This window comes from Symphalangus syndactylus, chromosome 10, assembly GCF_028878055.3.
Source record: "Symphalangus syndactylus isolate Jambi chromosome 10, NHGRI_mSymSyn1-v2.1_pri, whole genome shotgun sequence".
Classification (NCBI taxonomy): domain Eukaryota; kingdom Metazoa; phylum Chordata; class Mammalia; order Primates; family Hylobatidae; genus Symphalangus; species Symphalangus syndactylus.
Window position 1 is genome coordinate 102,268,336 of NC_072432.2, and position 16,606 is coordinate 102,284,941.

At 39.9% G+C, this 16,606-nt stretch overlaps 1 protein-coding gene across 7 annotated transcripts in view; it reads left to right on the forward strand.

The window, feature by feature from the left end:
* STAG1 (STAG1 cohesin complex component) overlaps positions 1 to 16,606 on the forward strand; it is a 424,583-nt gene that overhangs the window by 373,506 nt on the left and 34,471 nt on the right. For all 7 annotated transcript variants that reach the window (XM_055295322.2, XM_063611315.1, XM_055295321.2 and 4 more), the window contains one exon: positions 6,879 to 6,971. In XM_055295322.2, the coding sequence (XP_055151297.1) occupies positions 6,879 to 6,971 (93 nt within the window). The remainder of the gene's footprint in view (positions 1 to 6,878; positions 6,972 to 16,606) is intronic.

The following is a 16,606-nucleotide window of genomic DNA, read 5'->3' on the forward strand; positions in this document are numbered from 1 at the left end:
AAAATGAAGTAAGTTAAGCATGTTTACTTTTTTTCATAATGAATTACAGCTATTATAGCAGATGAGAAGTGACAGTATCCATAATATGAGGAATGTAACTTTTTTCAAATTAAAAAGCTGTCAGTGATTTATATTTTAAAAGAATTCGTAATGTGCTAATTTTCACCTATTTAGAACAAGCTCTTATAATTTGCCCTATTCCAAATCTTTTTATATTTCTTTTTCTTTTTCTCTTGAATATTATCTATTGTTCTTTAAGGGGCGTTAAGACTAAAGCTAACTCTATGAGACTTCTTTGCTTTCCTGCTATTAGAGTCTTAAATTGGCAAATCCTGAACTAATTTGAAAATCTTGATGTAACACCCTGAAAATTTATAGATACTTACTATCACATGACCCAGTAATGGCAGCCTTCCTCAACTTGAGCAAAATCACAGTCTTGGGAATCATAATTCCCACTACTTAAATGAAATGAAATATAGTAACAGGCCAACATCATGAAGTGGATGAATAAAAGCACTGAGTTCTGAAATTCTCAGGAAGCTAAATTCTCTTCCCAACTGTTCAAAGGATTTACTGTAAGAGATTAGCTAACTTTGTTAAGTATACAATATCTGTGCCCATTTACCCAAATCTGTCAGTATGTATAACTCTCTCAGTGGAATATAGTTACAATTAAATTAACTTTCTTGAGCACTCAAATAATATTTAGGTTGCATCCAAATCTAGGCCAAACTTTATTGCTAAAGAAGGTCTGTAGTCCATCCCCATTGGAAACAGAGGAAAAAATAATAACAATAAAGCCTGGCCAGGCGTGGTGGCTCATGCCTCTAATCCCAGCACTTTGGAAGGCCGAGACAAGTGGATCACCTAAGGTCAGGAGTTCAAGACCAGCCTGGTCAACATGACGAAACCCTGTCTCTACTAAAAATACAAGAAAAAAAATAGTAGCTGGGCGTGGCAGTGAGCACCTGTAATCCCAGCTTTTCGGGAGGCTGAGGCAGGAGAATCGCTTGAACCCAGGAGGCGGAGGTTGCAGTGAGCCGAGATAGCGCCACTGCACTCCAGCCTGGGCGATAAGAGCAAAACTCTGTCTCAAAAAAAAAAAAAAAAGAAAGAAAGCCTTTAATTTCTTCTGTTTCCTTGGTTGTTTCACGTTTCCAGTGTCTCTTAAAATACTACTGTTAATTAGTTCATCAGTAGATTACTTACTTATTTGTGGTATTAAATGTACTACTCTTTTTTTTTTTTTTTTTTTTTTTATACTTTAGGGTTTTAGGGTACATGTGCACAATGTGCAGGTTTGTTACATATGTATCCATGTGCCATGTTGATTTCCTGCACCCATTAACTCGTCATTTAGCATTAGGTGTATCTCCTAATGCTGTCCCTCCCCCCTCCCCACACCCCACAACAGTCCCCGGAGCGTGATGTTCCCCTTCCTGTGTCCATGAGTTCTCATTGTTCAATTCCCACCTATGAGTGAGAACATGTGGTGTTTGGTTTTTTGTCCTTGCGATAGCTTACTGAGAATGATGGTTTCCAGTTTCATCCATGTCCCTACAAAGGACACGGACTCTTCATTTTTTATGGCTGCATAGTATTCCATGGTGTATATGTGCCACATTTTCTTAATCCAGTCTATCGTTGTTGGACATTTGGGTTGGTTCCAACTCTTTGCTATTGTGAATAGTGCCGCAATAAACATACGTGTGCATGTGTCTTTATAGCAGCATGATTTATAGTCCTTTGGGTATATACCCAGTAATGGGATGGCTGGGTCAAATGGTATTTCTAGTTCTAGATCCCTGAGGAATCGCCACACTGACTTCCACAATGGTTGAACTAGTTTACAATCCCACCAACAGTGGAAAAGTGTTCCTATTTCTCCACATCCTCTCCAGCACCTGTTGTTTCCTGATTTTTTAATGATGGCCATTCTAACTGGTGTGAGATGGTATCTCACTGTGGTTTTGATTTGCATTTCTCTGATGGCCAGTGATGAGGAGCATTTCTTCATGTGTTTTTTGGCTGCATAAATGTCTTCTTTTGAGAAGTGTCTGTTCATGTCCTCTGCCCACTTTTTGATGGGGTTGTTTGTTTTTTTCTTGTAAATTTGTTTGAGTTCATTGTAGATTCTGGATATTAGCCCTTTGTCAGATGAGTAGGTTGCAAAAATTTTCTCCCATTGTGTAGGTTGCCTGTTCACTCTGATGATAGTTTCTTTTGCTGTGCAGAAGCTCTTTAGTTTAATGAGATCCCATTTGTCGATTTTGGCTTTTGTTGCCATTGCTTTTGGTGTTTTAGACATGAAGTCCTTGCCCATGCCTATGTCCTGAATGGTTAAATGTACTACTCTTTAGATGTTTCGGGAAGTAATCATTTTACATAAGACACATTTGCTTTGTGCTCAACCTTTAAAGGAATCTTTTGCCTCCAACTCCTAAGATGGCTGATTCCCTAGACTGTCTTACATACTAATCAAGAAATCTGAGGGAGTAAAGGAACATTAGTAACTCCTAGCATCATTTCTTAAAAACTCAATAATTATTTATTGTTTGATGAAATGAACACATTATAAGTTGCCCCTAGGATTGTGGTAAACATCCATATTAAGTATACCAACATTTCATTCAGTAACTATTTATTAAATACCTACTATATGCAAAGCACTATTTTAGGTACTAACAGTGGAACAGTGTTCCTTTGAATACTGGAAGGTTTATAAGTTGACAGCTATCTGTTCTCATTTGAGTTTCCTAGAGTTAATTTAGCAGAATCAGAGTAACATAGAACCTCAGAATACCTAGTTCAACTCTCTTGTTTATAGATTTAAATATCTTTAATCCTGAGATGTAAAATAATTTTTCTGAGATCATATAGCTAGTTAATAGCATTGCTTGCTTTTTGTTCTTTTAGCTACTTTTCATTCAGCAAACATTCTCAAATCTTTTCTATTAAAAAGGTCGAGTGACCAAAAAAAAATCCATCAACCTTAAAAGACTGATATCAGCCCCATCCTGTTTTTCACTGACTCTTTATAATCATAGTTTTTTGAAAGAGTCGACTTCTTCCTTACCTTCCTTTCAGCTCACTGCAGTCTGACTCAGCACTCATAACTCCATTGAAAGTGCTCTCCCCAAGGTTACCCACAGCTTCATAATTGCTATATCCCTGGGGTACTTTTAATCCTTATCTCTTATTTCTCTGTGGCATTTATCATTGTTAATTATTCATTTTTTAATGTTTTCTTACCTCCGGGATATCATATTCTCCTGGTTTTATTTCTACTTCTCAAATAATTTCTTAGATTTCTTCATAAGCTCTTCTTTGTCATTCATCTTTCAAATATTGGTATTTCCCAAGATACTTGCTGTCATCTTTCTCTGTGTATTCTCCTTGAGCAGTCTCATCCAATTCTGACACATCTGTTGCTATCTAAATGCTGAAGACTTCCAAATCCTTATTCTTACACAAATTCTTTCTCTTGGGCTTTGAACTCATATACCCAGCTGCCTACTAGACATCTTCAAGCTATCTATTAGGGATCTCAAAATCATCATCTCTAAAATTTAATATTACTAACTGCATTTGTTCCTATGTTTCTTTTTTTTTTTTTTTTTTTTTTTTTTTGAGACAGGGTCTTACTCTGTCTCTCAGGCTGGAGTGCAGTGGCACAATCAATCTCAGCTCACTGCAACCTCCACCTTCTGCATTCAAGCGATTCTCCTGCGTCAGCTTCTTGAGTAGTTGGGATTACAGGTGCCCACCACCACGTCCGGCTCATTTTTATATTTTTAGTAGAGACTGGGTTTCACCATGTTGCCCAGGCTGGTCTTGAACTCCTGACCTCAGGTGATCCGCCAGCCTCAGCCTCCCAAAGTGCTCAGATTACAGGCGTGAACCATCATGCCTGGCCTGTTCCTGTGTTTTTTATCTTGATGACTTAATACCACAATTCCTCTAGTAAGCAGCTCCCTAGAAATTAAGGAGTAATCATCAACAGCCTCTACCCGATTGCTCCCTAAATTCTATCAGTTCTACTGCTTTATCTTTCATCTATCCATATCTTTAGAGCCAATATATTATTTTCAGGCCCTCATTCTAAATTATCCCTGGCTGGGCACGGTGGCTCATGCCTGTAATCCCAGCACTTTGTGAGGCCAAGACTGGTGGATCACAAGGTCAGGAGATCAAGACCATCTTGGCCAACATGGTGAAACCCCGCATCTACTAAAAATACAAAAATTAGCCAGGTATGGCAGCACACACCTGTAGTCCCAGCTACTCAGGAGGCTGAGGCAGCAGAATTGCTTGAACCCAGGAGGCAGAGGCTGCAGTGTGCCGAGATCGCACCACTGCACTCCAGCCTGGGTGACAGAGTGAGACTCCGTCTCAAAAAAAAAAAAAAATCCTATGGCCTTTGTTCATATGCAATAAAATACACAGTAATGATTAAGAACAGTCCCACGTTTGGATCCTTGCTCTGTCACTTAGCATCTATGGGTGCTGTGAATATCAGTTTTCTTGTCTGTAAAACCAGGAATATTACCATTTACTTTGTAGAGTGATGGTGAAATGTAAATTTATAGTCCTGGGAACACAGTATGTGGTACATACCAGCTCTCAACGAAAGATGTGACTACTCTAACTGGCCTATTCCATATCATTCTCCATTGTCTTTAGAATATGATTCATTTACACAAAATTTTAGCACTGTCATGCTAAAAATCCTTCTTCAGTAGTTCCTTATTGCCAGCAGGACAATATTCAAATGATTTAACATGATATTTTAAATGGTCTTCTATGTAAATGCAAATGGTTTTATTCTTCTTTAGCTTTTTTTCTTCTGCTGTCTTCCCTATTTATACCCCAGCTACAATAAATTAACAGTTCCTCAAAAGCACCTCTGCACTCTTTTTTTTTTGAGATGGAGTCTTGCTCTGTTGCCTGGGCTGGGGTGCAGTGGCGCAATCTCGGCTCACTGCAACCTCTGCCTCCCAAATTCAAGCCATTCTCCTGCCTCAGCCTCCCGAGTAGCTGGGATTACAGGCATGCACCACCACACACGGCTTATTTTTCTATTTTTAGTAGAGACAGGGTTTCATCATGTTGGCCAGATTGGTCTCGAACTCCTGACCTCAGGTGATCTGGCCGTCTCAGCCTCCCAAAGTGCTGGGATTACAGGCGTGAGCCACCGCACCCAGCCACCTCTGCTTTTTTGAATATCTGTGCCTTACCTGGAATACCTTTTTCTGTAGCTAGATTATTTTTCTCCTTCAGGACTCAGCTTACATGTTATCTTCTTTGGGAACTCTTCCATGACTACTTTTGACTCTGAGTTAGATTTTCCAACATGGGGCCCATGTTTTCTCCTGCCATAGCACTCTTTACACTATATTGCAGTTGCCTTTTCCCTTATCTGTTTCCCTTAATGTATTTTGAATGTTTAAAATTAAAGAAGTTTCAAGAATGTTGAAGTTTGGTTATTAGATATTTATCTGCAGAAACATGAAAAGTTCTCAAGAGGATGTCCTTTTTACTGCTCTCCAGAAGATGAACTCGCTCCTTCTTCCACATACTGTACTCATGTTAGCAAAAGAAAATATGTGTGTAATTTTTGAAGTGTCATTATTTGGGATGTAAATATCCCCAAAAAGACTAAGTGCTGTCATCTGTATAAAATAGAGTGGCTTAAAGAGTTTTAGTTGAGTACTTTTTAAGTGTTTCTACATTAGCCTTTGCTCAGGTAATTACTCTTCATTACAGTTTTAAATGTTGGTATCTGCATGTGTCTTACTCATTAGTCAATGAGAAGAATATGAGCTCTTATATCAGATAGTCCTAGTTTCAACCTCTCGCTAATTATTAGCTGTTTCTTAGGATCAGTGTAAGTGTTAAACTATATAATAGCCCTTAAACCAGTGCCTGATGGGTTGTAAGCACCCAATAAATTTAAAATATTTTAAGCCACCATCTTGCTCTGTCACCCAGGCTAGAATGCAGTGGCACAATCATGTCTCACTTCAGCCTCGACCCCATGGGCTCAAGTGATCTTCCTGCCTCAGCCTCCCCAGTAACTCGGACTACAGGCATGCTCCACCATACGCAGCTGATTTTCTGTGTTGCCCACACTGGTCTCAAACTCTTGGATTCAAGCAATCCTCTCACCTGGGCCTCCCAAAGCACTGGGATTGCAGGCATGAGCCACTGCACTCTACTTGAAATTTCCTTTTGGTCTTTTCAAATGTTCTTTATGGAATCTTATCTGGCCATCTAATTAAATCTATTTACCCATCCAACCTTAGATTAAAGCCCATCCTCCTATGAAGATTTCTCCAATTTTGCTACAGTTAGAGTTAATACAATAACTGAACACTTCATCTCCGTAATTGGTCTGTCTGCTAGAATGTTAACTATTTGAGGGCATGGCACTGTCTTAAATTTATCTTTCTTCCCCTGACATTTTGCAGAGTGCTGAGATATAAGAGAAATTCAGTACACATTTGTTGCCTAATTGAGTTTTTTCAGTGTGCTGCTCTGCTGCCTCACTTTACTAGCAGTAATGTGTGTCACAGGAATGACTAGCAATTTTAATCAACCTAAGTAAACCATATTTATAAAGGAAATCTGTTGAAAACAATCATACTGAGTATTCCATAGCTAACTATAACTGTTTTAGGTGTCAATGTCACTACCCCTTCTATTAGGACAGATAACTAAGAAATGACTACATTAAATGGTTCCCAACATTAAATTTGGTTATATGAATTTCCTTGAGAATAAACCAGTTTTGCTATTTTCCACTTACTGTTTTTTCTAGATCAGTTTTCTGTGATCCTGTAATTCACGCTTGCAAATTTGAATGTGTCTTACAGGAGGATCTGTTGGTATTGAGGAAAACGGTGAAATCCTTTTTGGCTGTTTGCCAGCAGTGCCTGTCTAATGTTAATACTCCAGTGAAAGAACAGGTAAGAAATTATCAGTAAGAGCTCTCAATAAAATCAACTCAAATACATTAATGAACATTAAGAAGATACAATTTTTTTATGGCAGTTTTTGTATACATATTCATTCCTAACATTTACTGGACCTGGAACAAGACTGTAGATGTGTGAATATTTATGTCATAAAGCAAGCTAACAAACTTATTATATAATATACATTGTTTCCTTTTACTTTCACAAGTGTACTGTCATCAGCTGGAAGGGCAGGTTGAAATGTAGACTTTTTTTTTGAGACGGAGTCTTGCTCTGTCGCCCAGGCTGGAGTGCAGTGGCGCAATCTCCACTCACTGCAAGCTCCGCCTCCTGGGTTCACGCCATTCTCCTGCCTCAGCCTCCCGAGTAGCTGGGACTACAGGCACCCGCCACTGCGCCCACCTAACTTTTTGTATTTTTAGTAGAGACGGGGTTTCATCGTGATCTCGATCTCCTGACCTCGTGATACGCCCACCTCAGCCTCCCAAAGTGCTGGAATTACAGGCGTGAGCCACTGTGCCCGGCCGAAATGTAGACTTTTTGACTCCTAAGAATTGACACCAGAATGGCCGGGCACAGTGGCTCACGCCTGTAATCCCAACACTTTGGGAGGCCGAGGTGGGCAGATCACGAAGTCAAGAGATCGAGGCTATCAAACCCCGTCTCTACTAAAAATACAAAAAAAAATTAGCCGGGCATGGTGGCAGGCGCCTGTAATCCCAGCTACTTGGGAGGCTGAGGCAGGAGAATCACATGAACCTGGGAGACGGAGGTTGCAGTGAGCCGAGATCGCGCCATTGCACTCCAGCCCAGGCAGAAAGAGCGAAACTGTCTCAAAAAAAGATAAAAAAAAAAAAAAAAAATTCTACACCAAAATATTGAGGGTCTGGGGAGCTGACATATGACATACCTTTTATCATCTTACCTTCAGCTCCTTCCCACACCAGTTAAGAGTTTCTCACACATGCATGCCAACACTTTAGCCCCACATCTTGAAACTCTGTCAATACCACCCGCCCAAATAGCTGCCCATTCATCACCCAGGGGCCCAGTAATATGTACATTGGGTATGCAGTATGCCTAGAGAAGAGGCCTTTGCAGGCTCAGACAACAGGATCAAGACTGTAGGGCAAGGAGTCTGTGAGTCCCTATACTTGGACAATGGTGTAGAAGTGGGGTTTGATAAGCAGGTGGGCATATCCCACTGGTCTGATAGATTCCTCATCTCTTGTAGAGGGGCACAGCCCAAAGAGGGTCAGGGTGGGCCAGGGAAGTACTGTTTCCATGATACGATTTTGTAAACTATTTTTTAAATTAGACTGTTGTATTGGGGAGTACATTTGTGTAAAACAGAATGTATATTTTCCATACTATTTCTTATTTTGATATTGGGCTAGAGTTAGTTAATGTGGTAAAAGAGTACAGTATTACCCTTTTCTGTCTCTTACAAATAGTGACAAGTATCTTCACTGAGTTATCAGCATTTAACTTAAAATGGAAACAGAGATGGTCTTCCCTAAACCTTATTCTTTAAATCTTCAGAACACTACTTACAGAGAAATACCCAGCTCTGCCATTTATTTTATTTTATTTATTTAGAGACGGAGTCTCCCACTGTTCCCCGGGCTGGTGTGCAGTGGCGCGATCTCGGCTCACTGCAACCTCCACCTCCTGAGTTCAAGCAATTCTCCTGTCTCAGCCTTCTAAGTGGCTAGGATTACAGGTGCCCGCCACCACGCCTGGCTAATTTTTTTGTATTTTTAGTAGATACGGGTTTCACTGTGTTGGCCAGGCTGGTCTCAAACTCCTGACCTCATGATCTGCCTGCCTTGGCCTCCCAAAGTACTGGGATTACAGGTGTGAGCCACTGCACCTGGCCCAGCTCTGCCATTTAAACCCCAAATCCAGTGTTTCTGCATCAGACCTGCTTGGTGATGTCCAAAACTATGGCCTGCTGGTTAAAAAGTATTCTCCCTGGATTCTCTGTATGCTCCCTTTTTTTCAAATGCCTCTTTCTAAATACCTGAGTATATTTCATGGTTGTGCTGTCAGGGCATAAACTGCCAAGACTCTTGCTGCAGTTGGACAACCAGATATACAGTCATCCCAAACTAAATGCCAAAATTATGTTTTCCCATAAAAATCAACTTTGGAGGGGGCAGTGTTAGTGGATTGTTTGGAAGTTTCAGAGCCCTCAATTATCCCACAACAAAATCTTTCCATTGTAATAAACTGATCAGACCCATTTATTTCACACAATCCATTAAATAGGGCAAATTTGGCAGCATACCTATAATGTGTACAAATGTATTCAAAGTCTCTTTATATAATTAAATTTGTTTGGAGGCTTTATTAGATACTGGTTTTTATATGAATGGTTTTCTAATACAGTCATGCACCACTTAACAACAGGGATGCATTGTGAGAAATGTTTTGTTAGGCAATTTCATCATTGTATGACCATCATAAGAGTATATTTACACAAATGGTATTGCCTACCACATGCCTATGCTCTATAGTACAGCCTATTCCTCTTATGCTGCGATCCTGTACTATATAATACTGTACTGAGTAGTATAGATAATTATAATACAACTGTTATTTATATATCTAAACATATCTAACATACAGTATAAAAGATTTTTAAATGGTATACTTACCATAAGAATGGAAGTACCTCCGAGTGAGTGAGTGATTGGTGAGTGAATAGGAAGGCCCAAGACATTACTATACACCACTGTAGACTCTATATGTACCATACACTTAACTATACTAAATTAATTAAAATGTTTTTCTTTCTTCAATAATAAATTAACCTTATCATACTATAATTCTTTTTCTTTGTAAACTTTTTAATTTTTTTAACTTTTAAACTCTTTTGTAATAATACCTAACACACAAACACATTAAACAGCTGTACAATTTTTTTTTTTTTTTTTTTTTTTTTTTTTTGAGACGGAGTTTTGCTCTTTTTGCCCAGGCTGGAGTGCAGTGGCACAATCTTGGCTCACCCCAACCTCCACCTCCCAGGTTCAAGCGATTCTCCTGCCTCAGCCTCCCTACTAGCTGGGATTACAGGTGCGCACCACCACACCTGGCTAACTTTGTATTTTTAGTAGAGATGGGATTTCTCCATCTTGGTCAGGCTGGTCTCCAAACTCCCAACCTCAGGTGATCCTCCCACCTTGGCCTCCCAGAATGCTAGGATTACAACTGTGAGCCACCATGCCTGGCCAAAATATTTTTTTTCTTATATCTTTATTCTAGAAGCTTTTTTCTATTTATTTTTTAAGACAGAGTCTCACTTTGTCACCCAGGCTGGAGGGCAGTGGTGTGATCTTGGCTCACCACAACCTCTGTCTCCTGGGTTCAAATGATTCTCATGCCTCAGCCTCCCAACATAATTGGGATTACAGGCGTGTGGCTACCATGCCTGGCTAATTCTTGTATTTTTTAGTAGAGATGGGGTTTCACCATGTTGCCAAGCTAGTCTCAAACTCCTGGCCTCAAGAAATCCACACCTCAGCCTCCCAAATTGCTGGTATTAACAGGCATGAACCACTGCATCCAGCCTATTTAATTAAAAAAAATTTTTTTTTGTTAAAAAATAAGAAACAGGCCAGGCGTGATGGCTCATACCTGTAATCCCAGTACTTTGGGAGGCTGAGGTGGGTGGATCACCTGAGGTCAGGAGTTGGAGACCAGCCTGACCAATATGTTGAAACCCCATCTCTACTAAAAATACAAAAAAATTAGCTGGGCTTTGTGGCATGCACCTGTAGTCCCAGCAACTTGAAAGGCTAAGACAGAAGAATGGCCTGAACCCGGGAGGCGGAGGTTGCAGTGAGCCAAGATCGCGTCACTGCACTCCAGCCTGTGAGAAATGGGAAGGTTCTTCAAAGATTATAAAAAGTCACAATTTCTTACTATAAGATTGCTATCCACTGTTAGTGTGTGTGTGTGTGTGTGTGTGTGTGTGTGTAAGTGTCTGTGTATCCCAAATCAGCTGTCCTAGCTTCCTCCAGCATTGACAGAACTAGACAAGCCCCAGCCCATAGTGCATGCCATTCCTTATTTGGAGATGCTTCCTTAACTATCCCTGGGCAACTTCCTTTTCTTTCTTTGTTCTATCCCCCTTACCTAATAAAGTTTTAAACTAATAGCCAGTCGGGTGAAGTGTAAAATGTGAGGTCCTCTTTCAACTAGTGGAAACTGGACACAGCAGTAGGGTAGACATGTCAGTCTCCTTTGTTTGTTGTGCTTTCGTGGCTGGACAGCTATTGAGTAGCACCCTTTCTGCAGAAAGTAAAGCTTGCCATTACTTTCATTGTTCATTTGTTTCATCATTTGTTCCAGTGTTAATTCTTTTTTTTGTGACACCAAAAACTTCATTACCAACAAGCCTGGGTAACAGAGCGGGACTCTGTCTTAAGAGCTCCTGAAGGAAGCAATAAACATGGAAAAGAACAACTGGTACCACCTACTGCAAAAACATGCCAAATTGTGGCCGGGCGCGGTGGCTCAAGCCTGTAATCCCAGCAATTTGGGAGGCTGAGGCAGGCGGATCACGTGGTCAGGAGATCAAGACCATCCTGGCTAACACGGTGAAACCCCGTCTCTACTAAAAATACAAAAAAATTAGCCGGGCATGGTGGCGGGCGCCCGTAGTCCCAGCTACTCAGGAGGCTGAGGCAGGAGAATGGCGTGAACCCGGGACGCGGAGCTTGCAGTGAGCCGAGATCGCACCACTGCACTCCAGCCTGCGCAACAGAGCGAAACTCCGTCTCAAAAAAAAAAAAAACAACAAACAAAAAAACCATGCCAAATTGTAAAGACCATCAAGGCTAGGAAGAAACTGCATCAACTAAAGAGCAAAATAACCAGCTAACATCATAATGACAGGATCAAATTCACACATAACAATATTAACCTTAAATGTAAATGGGCTAAATGCTCCAATTAAAAGATACAGACTGGCAAATTGGATAAAGAGTCAAGACCCATCAGTGTGCTGTCTCCAGGAAACCCATCTCATGTGCAGAGACACACATAGGCTCAAAATAAAGGGATGGAGGAAGATCTACCAAGCCAATAGAAAACAAAAGAAGGCAGGGGTTGCAATCCTAGTCTCTGATAAAACAGACTCTAAACCATCAAAGATCAAAAGAGACGAAGGCCATTACATAATGGTAAAGGGATCAATTCAACAAGAAGAGCTAACTATCCTAAATATATATGCACCCAATACAGGAGCACCCAGATTCATAAAGCAACTCCTTAGTGACCTACAAAGAGACGTAGACTCCCACACAATAATAGGGGGAGACTTTAACACCCCACTGTCAACATTAGACAGATCAACGAGACAGAAAGTTAACAAGGATATCCAGGAATTGAACTCAGCTCTGCACCAAGTGGACCTAATAGACATCTACAGAGCTCTCCACCCCAAATCAACAGAATATACATTCTTTTCAGCACCACACCACATCTATTCCAAAATTGACCACATAGTTGGAAGTAAAGCTCTCCTCAGCAAATGTAAAAGAACAGAAATTATAACAAACTGTCTCTCAGACCACAGTGCAATCAAACTAGAACTCAGGATTAAGAAACTCACTCAAAACCGCTCAACTGCATGGAAACTGAACAACTTGCTCCTGAATGACTACTGGGTACATAAGGAAATGAAGGCAGAAATAAAGATGTTCTTTGAAACCAACGAGAACAAAGACACAACATACCAGAATCTCTGGGACACGTTCAAAGCAGTGTGTAGAGGGAAATTTATAGCACTAAATGCCCACAAGAGAAAGCAGGAAAGATCTAAAATTGACACCCTAACATCACAATTAAAAGAACTAGAGAAGCAAGAGCAAACACATTCAAAAGCTAGCAGAAGGCAAGAAATAACTAAGATCAGAGCAGAACTGAAGGAAATAGAGACACAAAAAATCAATGAATCCAGGAGCTGGTTTTTTGAAAAGATCAACAAAATCAATAGACCACTAGCAAGACTAATAAAGAAGAAAAGCGAGAAGAATCAAATAGACGCAATAAAAAATGAAAAAGGGGATATCACCACCGATCCCACAGAAATACAAACTACCATGAGAGAATACTATAAACACCTTTATGCAAATAAACTAGAAAATCTAGAAGAAATGGATAAATTCCTGGACACATGCACCCTCCCAAGACTAAACCAAGAAGAAGTTGAATCTCTGAATAGACCAATAACAGGCTCTGAAATTGAGGCAATAATAGCTTACCAACAAAAAAGTCCAGGACCAGATGGATTCACAGCCGAATTCTACCAGAGGTACAAGGAGGAACTGGTACCATTCCTTCTGAAACTATTCCAATCAATAGAAAAAGAGAGAATCCTCCCTAACTCATTTTATGAGGCCAGCATCATCCTGATACCAAAGCCTGGCAGAGACACAACAAAAAAAGAGAATTTTAGACCAATATCCTTGATGAACATTGATGCAAAAATCCTCAATAAATACTGGCAAACCGAATCCAGCAGCACATCAAAAAGCTTATCCACTATGATCAAGTGGGCTTCATCCCTGGGATGCAAGGCTGATTCAACATATGAAAATCAATAAACATAATCCAGCATATAAACAGAACCAAAGACAAAAACCACATGATTATCTCAATAGATGCAGAAAAGGCCTTTGACAAAATTCAACAACCCTTCATGCTAAAAACTCTTCAATAAATTAGGTATTGATGGGACGTATCTCAAAATAATAAGAGCTATCTATGACAAACCCACAGCCAATATCATACTGAATTGACAAAAACTGGAAGCATTCCCTTTGAAAACTGGCACAAGACAGGGATGCCCTCTCTCACCACTCCTATTCAACATAGTGTTGGAAGTTCTGGCCAGGGCAATCAGGCAGGAGAAGGAAGTAAAGGGCATTCAATTAGGAAAAGAGGAAGTCAAATTATCCCTGTTTGCAGATGACAGGATTGTATATTTAGAAAACCCCATCATCTCAGCCCAAAATCTCCTTAAGCTGATAAGCAGCTTCAGCAAAGTCTCAGGATACAAAATCAATGTGCAAAAATCACAAGCATTCTTATACACCAATAACAGACAAACAGCCAAATCATGAGTGAACTCCCATTCACAATTGCTTCAAAGAGAATCAAATACCTAGGAATCCAACTTACAAGGGATGTGAAGGACCTCTTCAAGGAGAACTACAAACCACTGCTCAATGAAATAAAAGAGGATACAAACAAATGGAAGAACATTCCATGCTCATGGGTAGGAAGAATCAATATCGTGAAAATGGCCATACTGCCCAAGGTAATTTATAGATTCAGTGCCATCCCCATCAAGCTACCAATGACTTTCTTCACAGAATTGGAAAAAACTACTTTAAAGTTCATATGGAACCAAAAAAGAGCCCACATTGCCAAGTCAATCCTAAACCAAAAGAACAAAGCTGGAGGCATCATGCTACCTGACTTCAAACTATACTACAAGGCTACAGTAACCAAAACAGCATGGTACTGGTACCAAAACAGACATATAGACCAATGGAACAGAACAGAACCCTCAGAAATAATGCCGCATATCTACAACTATCTGATCTTTGACAAACCTGACAAAAACAAGCAATGGGGAAAGGATTCCCTATTTAATAAATGGTGCTGGGAAAACTGGCTAGCCATATGTAGAAAGCTGAAACTGGATCCCTTCCTTACACCTTATACAAAAATTAATTCAAGATGGATTAAAGACTTACATGTTAGACCTAAAACCATAAAAACCCTAGAAGAAAACCTAGGCAATACCATTGAGGACATAGGCATGGGCAAGGACTTCATGTCTAAAACACCAAAAGCAATGGCAACAAAAGCCGAAATTGACAAGTGGGATCTAATTAAACTAAAGAGCTTCTGCACAGCAAAAGAAACTACCATCAGAGTGAATAGGCAACCTACAGAATGGGAGAAAATTTTTACGACCTACTCATCTGACAAAGGGCTAATATCTAGAATCTACAAAGATCTCAAACAGATTTACAAGAAAAAAACAACCCCATCAAAAAGTGGGTGAAGGATATGAACAGGCACTTCTCAAAAGAAGACATTTATGCAGCCAAAAAACACATGAAAAAATGCTCATCATCACTGGCCATCAGAGAAATGCAAATCAAAACCACAATGAGATACCATCTCACACCAGTTAGAATGGTGATCATTAAAAAGTCAGGAAACAACAGGTGCTGGAGAGGATGTGGAGAAATAGGAACACTTTTACACTGTTGGTGGGACTGTAAACTAGTTCAACCATTGTGGAAGTCAGTGTGGCGATTCCTCAGGAATCTAGAACTAGAAATACCATTTGACCCAGCCATCCCATTACTGGGTATATACCCAAAGGATTATAATACATGCTGCTATAAAGACACATGCGTGCCTATGTTTATTGCGGCACTATTCACAGTAGCAAAGACTTGGAACCAATCCAAATGTCCAACAAGGATAGACTGGATTAAGAAAATGTGGCACATATACACCATGGAATACTGTGCAGCCATAAAAAAGGATGAGTTCATGTCCTTTGTAGGGACATGGATGAAGCTGGAAACCGTCATTCTCAGCAAACTATCACAAGGACAAAAAACCAAACATTGCATGTTCTCACTCATAGGTGGGAATTGAACAATGAGAAGACATGGACACAGGAAGGGGAACATCACACACCGGGGACTGTTGTGGGGGGTGGGAGCGGAGAGGGATAGCATTAGGAGATATACCTAATGCTAAATGACGAGTTAATGGGTGCAGCACACCAACATGGCACATGTATACATATGTAACAAACCTGCACGTTGTGCACATGTACCCTAAAACTTAAAGTATAATAATAATAAAGTTTTAAACAAGTAAAGAAACACATACATTAGCCAAGGCCTACAAAGTGTCAGAATTATCAGTATCAGTGTCTTCCACCTCCCACATGTCTCATTGGAACGTCTTCAGTGGCAGTATTTTGCATGGAGCTGTCCTATCCTATGATGATAATGTGTTCTTCTGGAGTACCTCCTGAAGGACCTGCCTGAGGATGTTTCACAGTTAACTTTTTTCATAAGTAGGAGTACACTCTAAAATCATGATTAAAAGTATAGTATAGTATAGTGTATAGTATAGTATAGTATAGTATAGTATAGTATAGTATAGTATAGTATAGTATAGTATAGTAAATACATATGCCTGTAACATATTCATTATCCTCAAGCATTAGGTTCTGTACACAAGTTGGACATGCTTTACTGTTATACGACTGGCAGCATAATACACCAGCATCACCACAAACAATATCACAACAAACTCGTGAGTAATGTGTTGCACCACAGGGTTATGTTACTACATCACTAGGGGATAGGAATTTTTCAGCTCCATTACAAGCTTATGGGATCCACCATCATGTATATGCAGTCCATTGTTGATGGAAACATCACTGTGCAGTAGTACACTGACATTTTTTAACATTAGAATTTTTAGAAGTATTTATTATACTATGTTGAATTAGAGCTTCAAATTTTATGCTAATTTGATTAAGCAGTATACAGTTGATTTCTAATCTTTGTTAT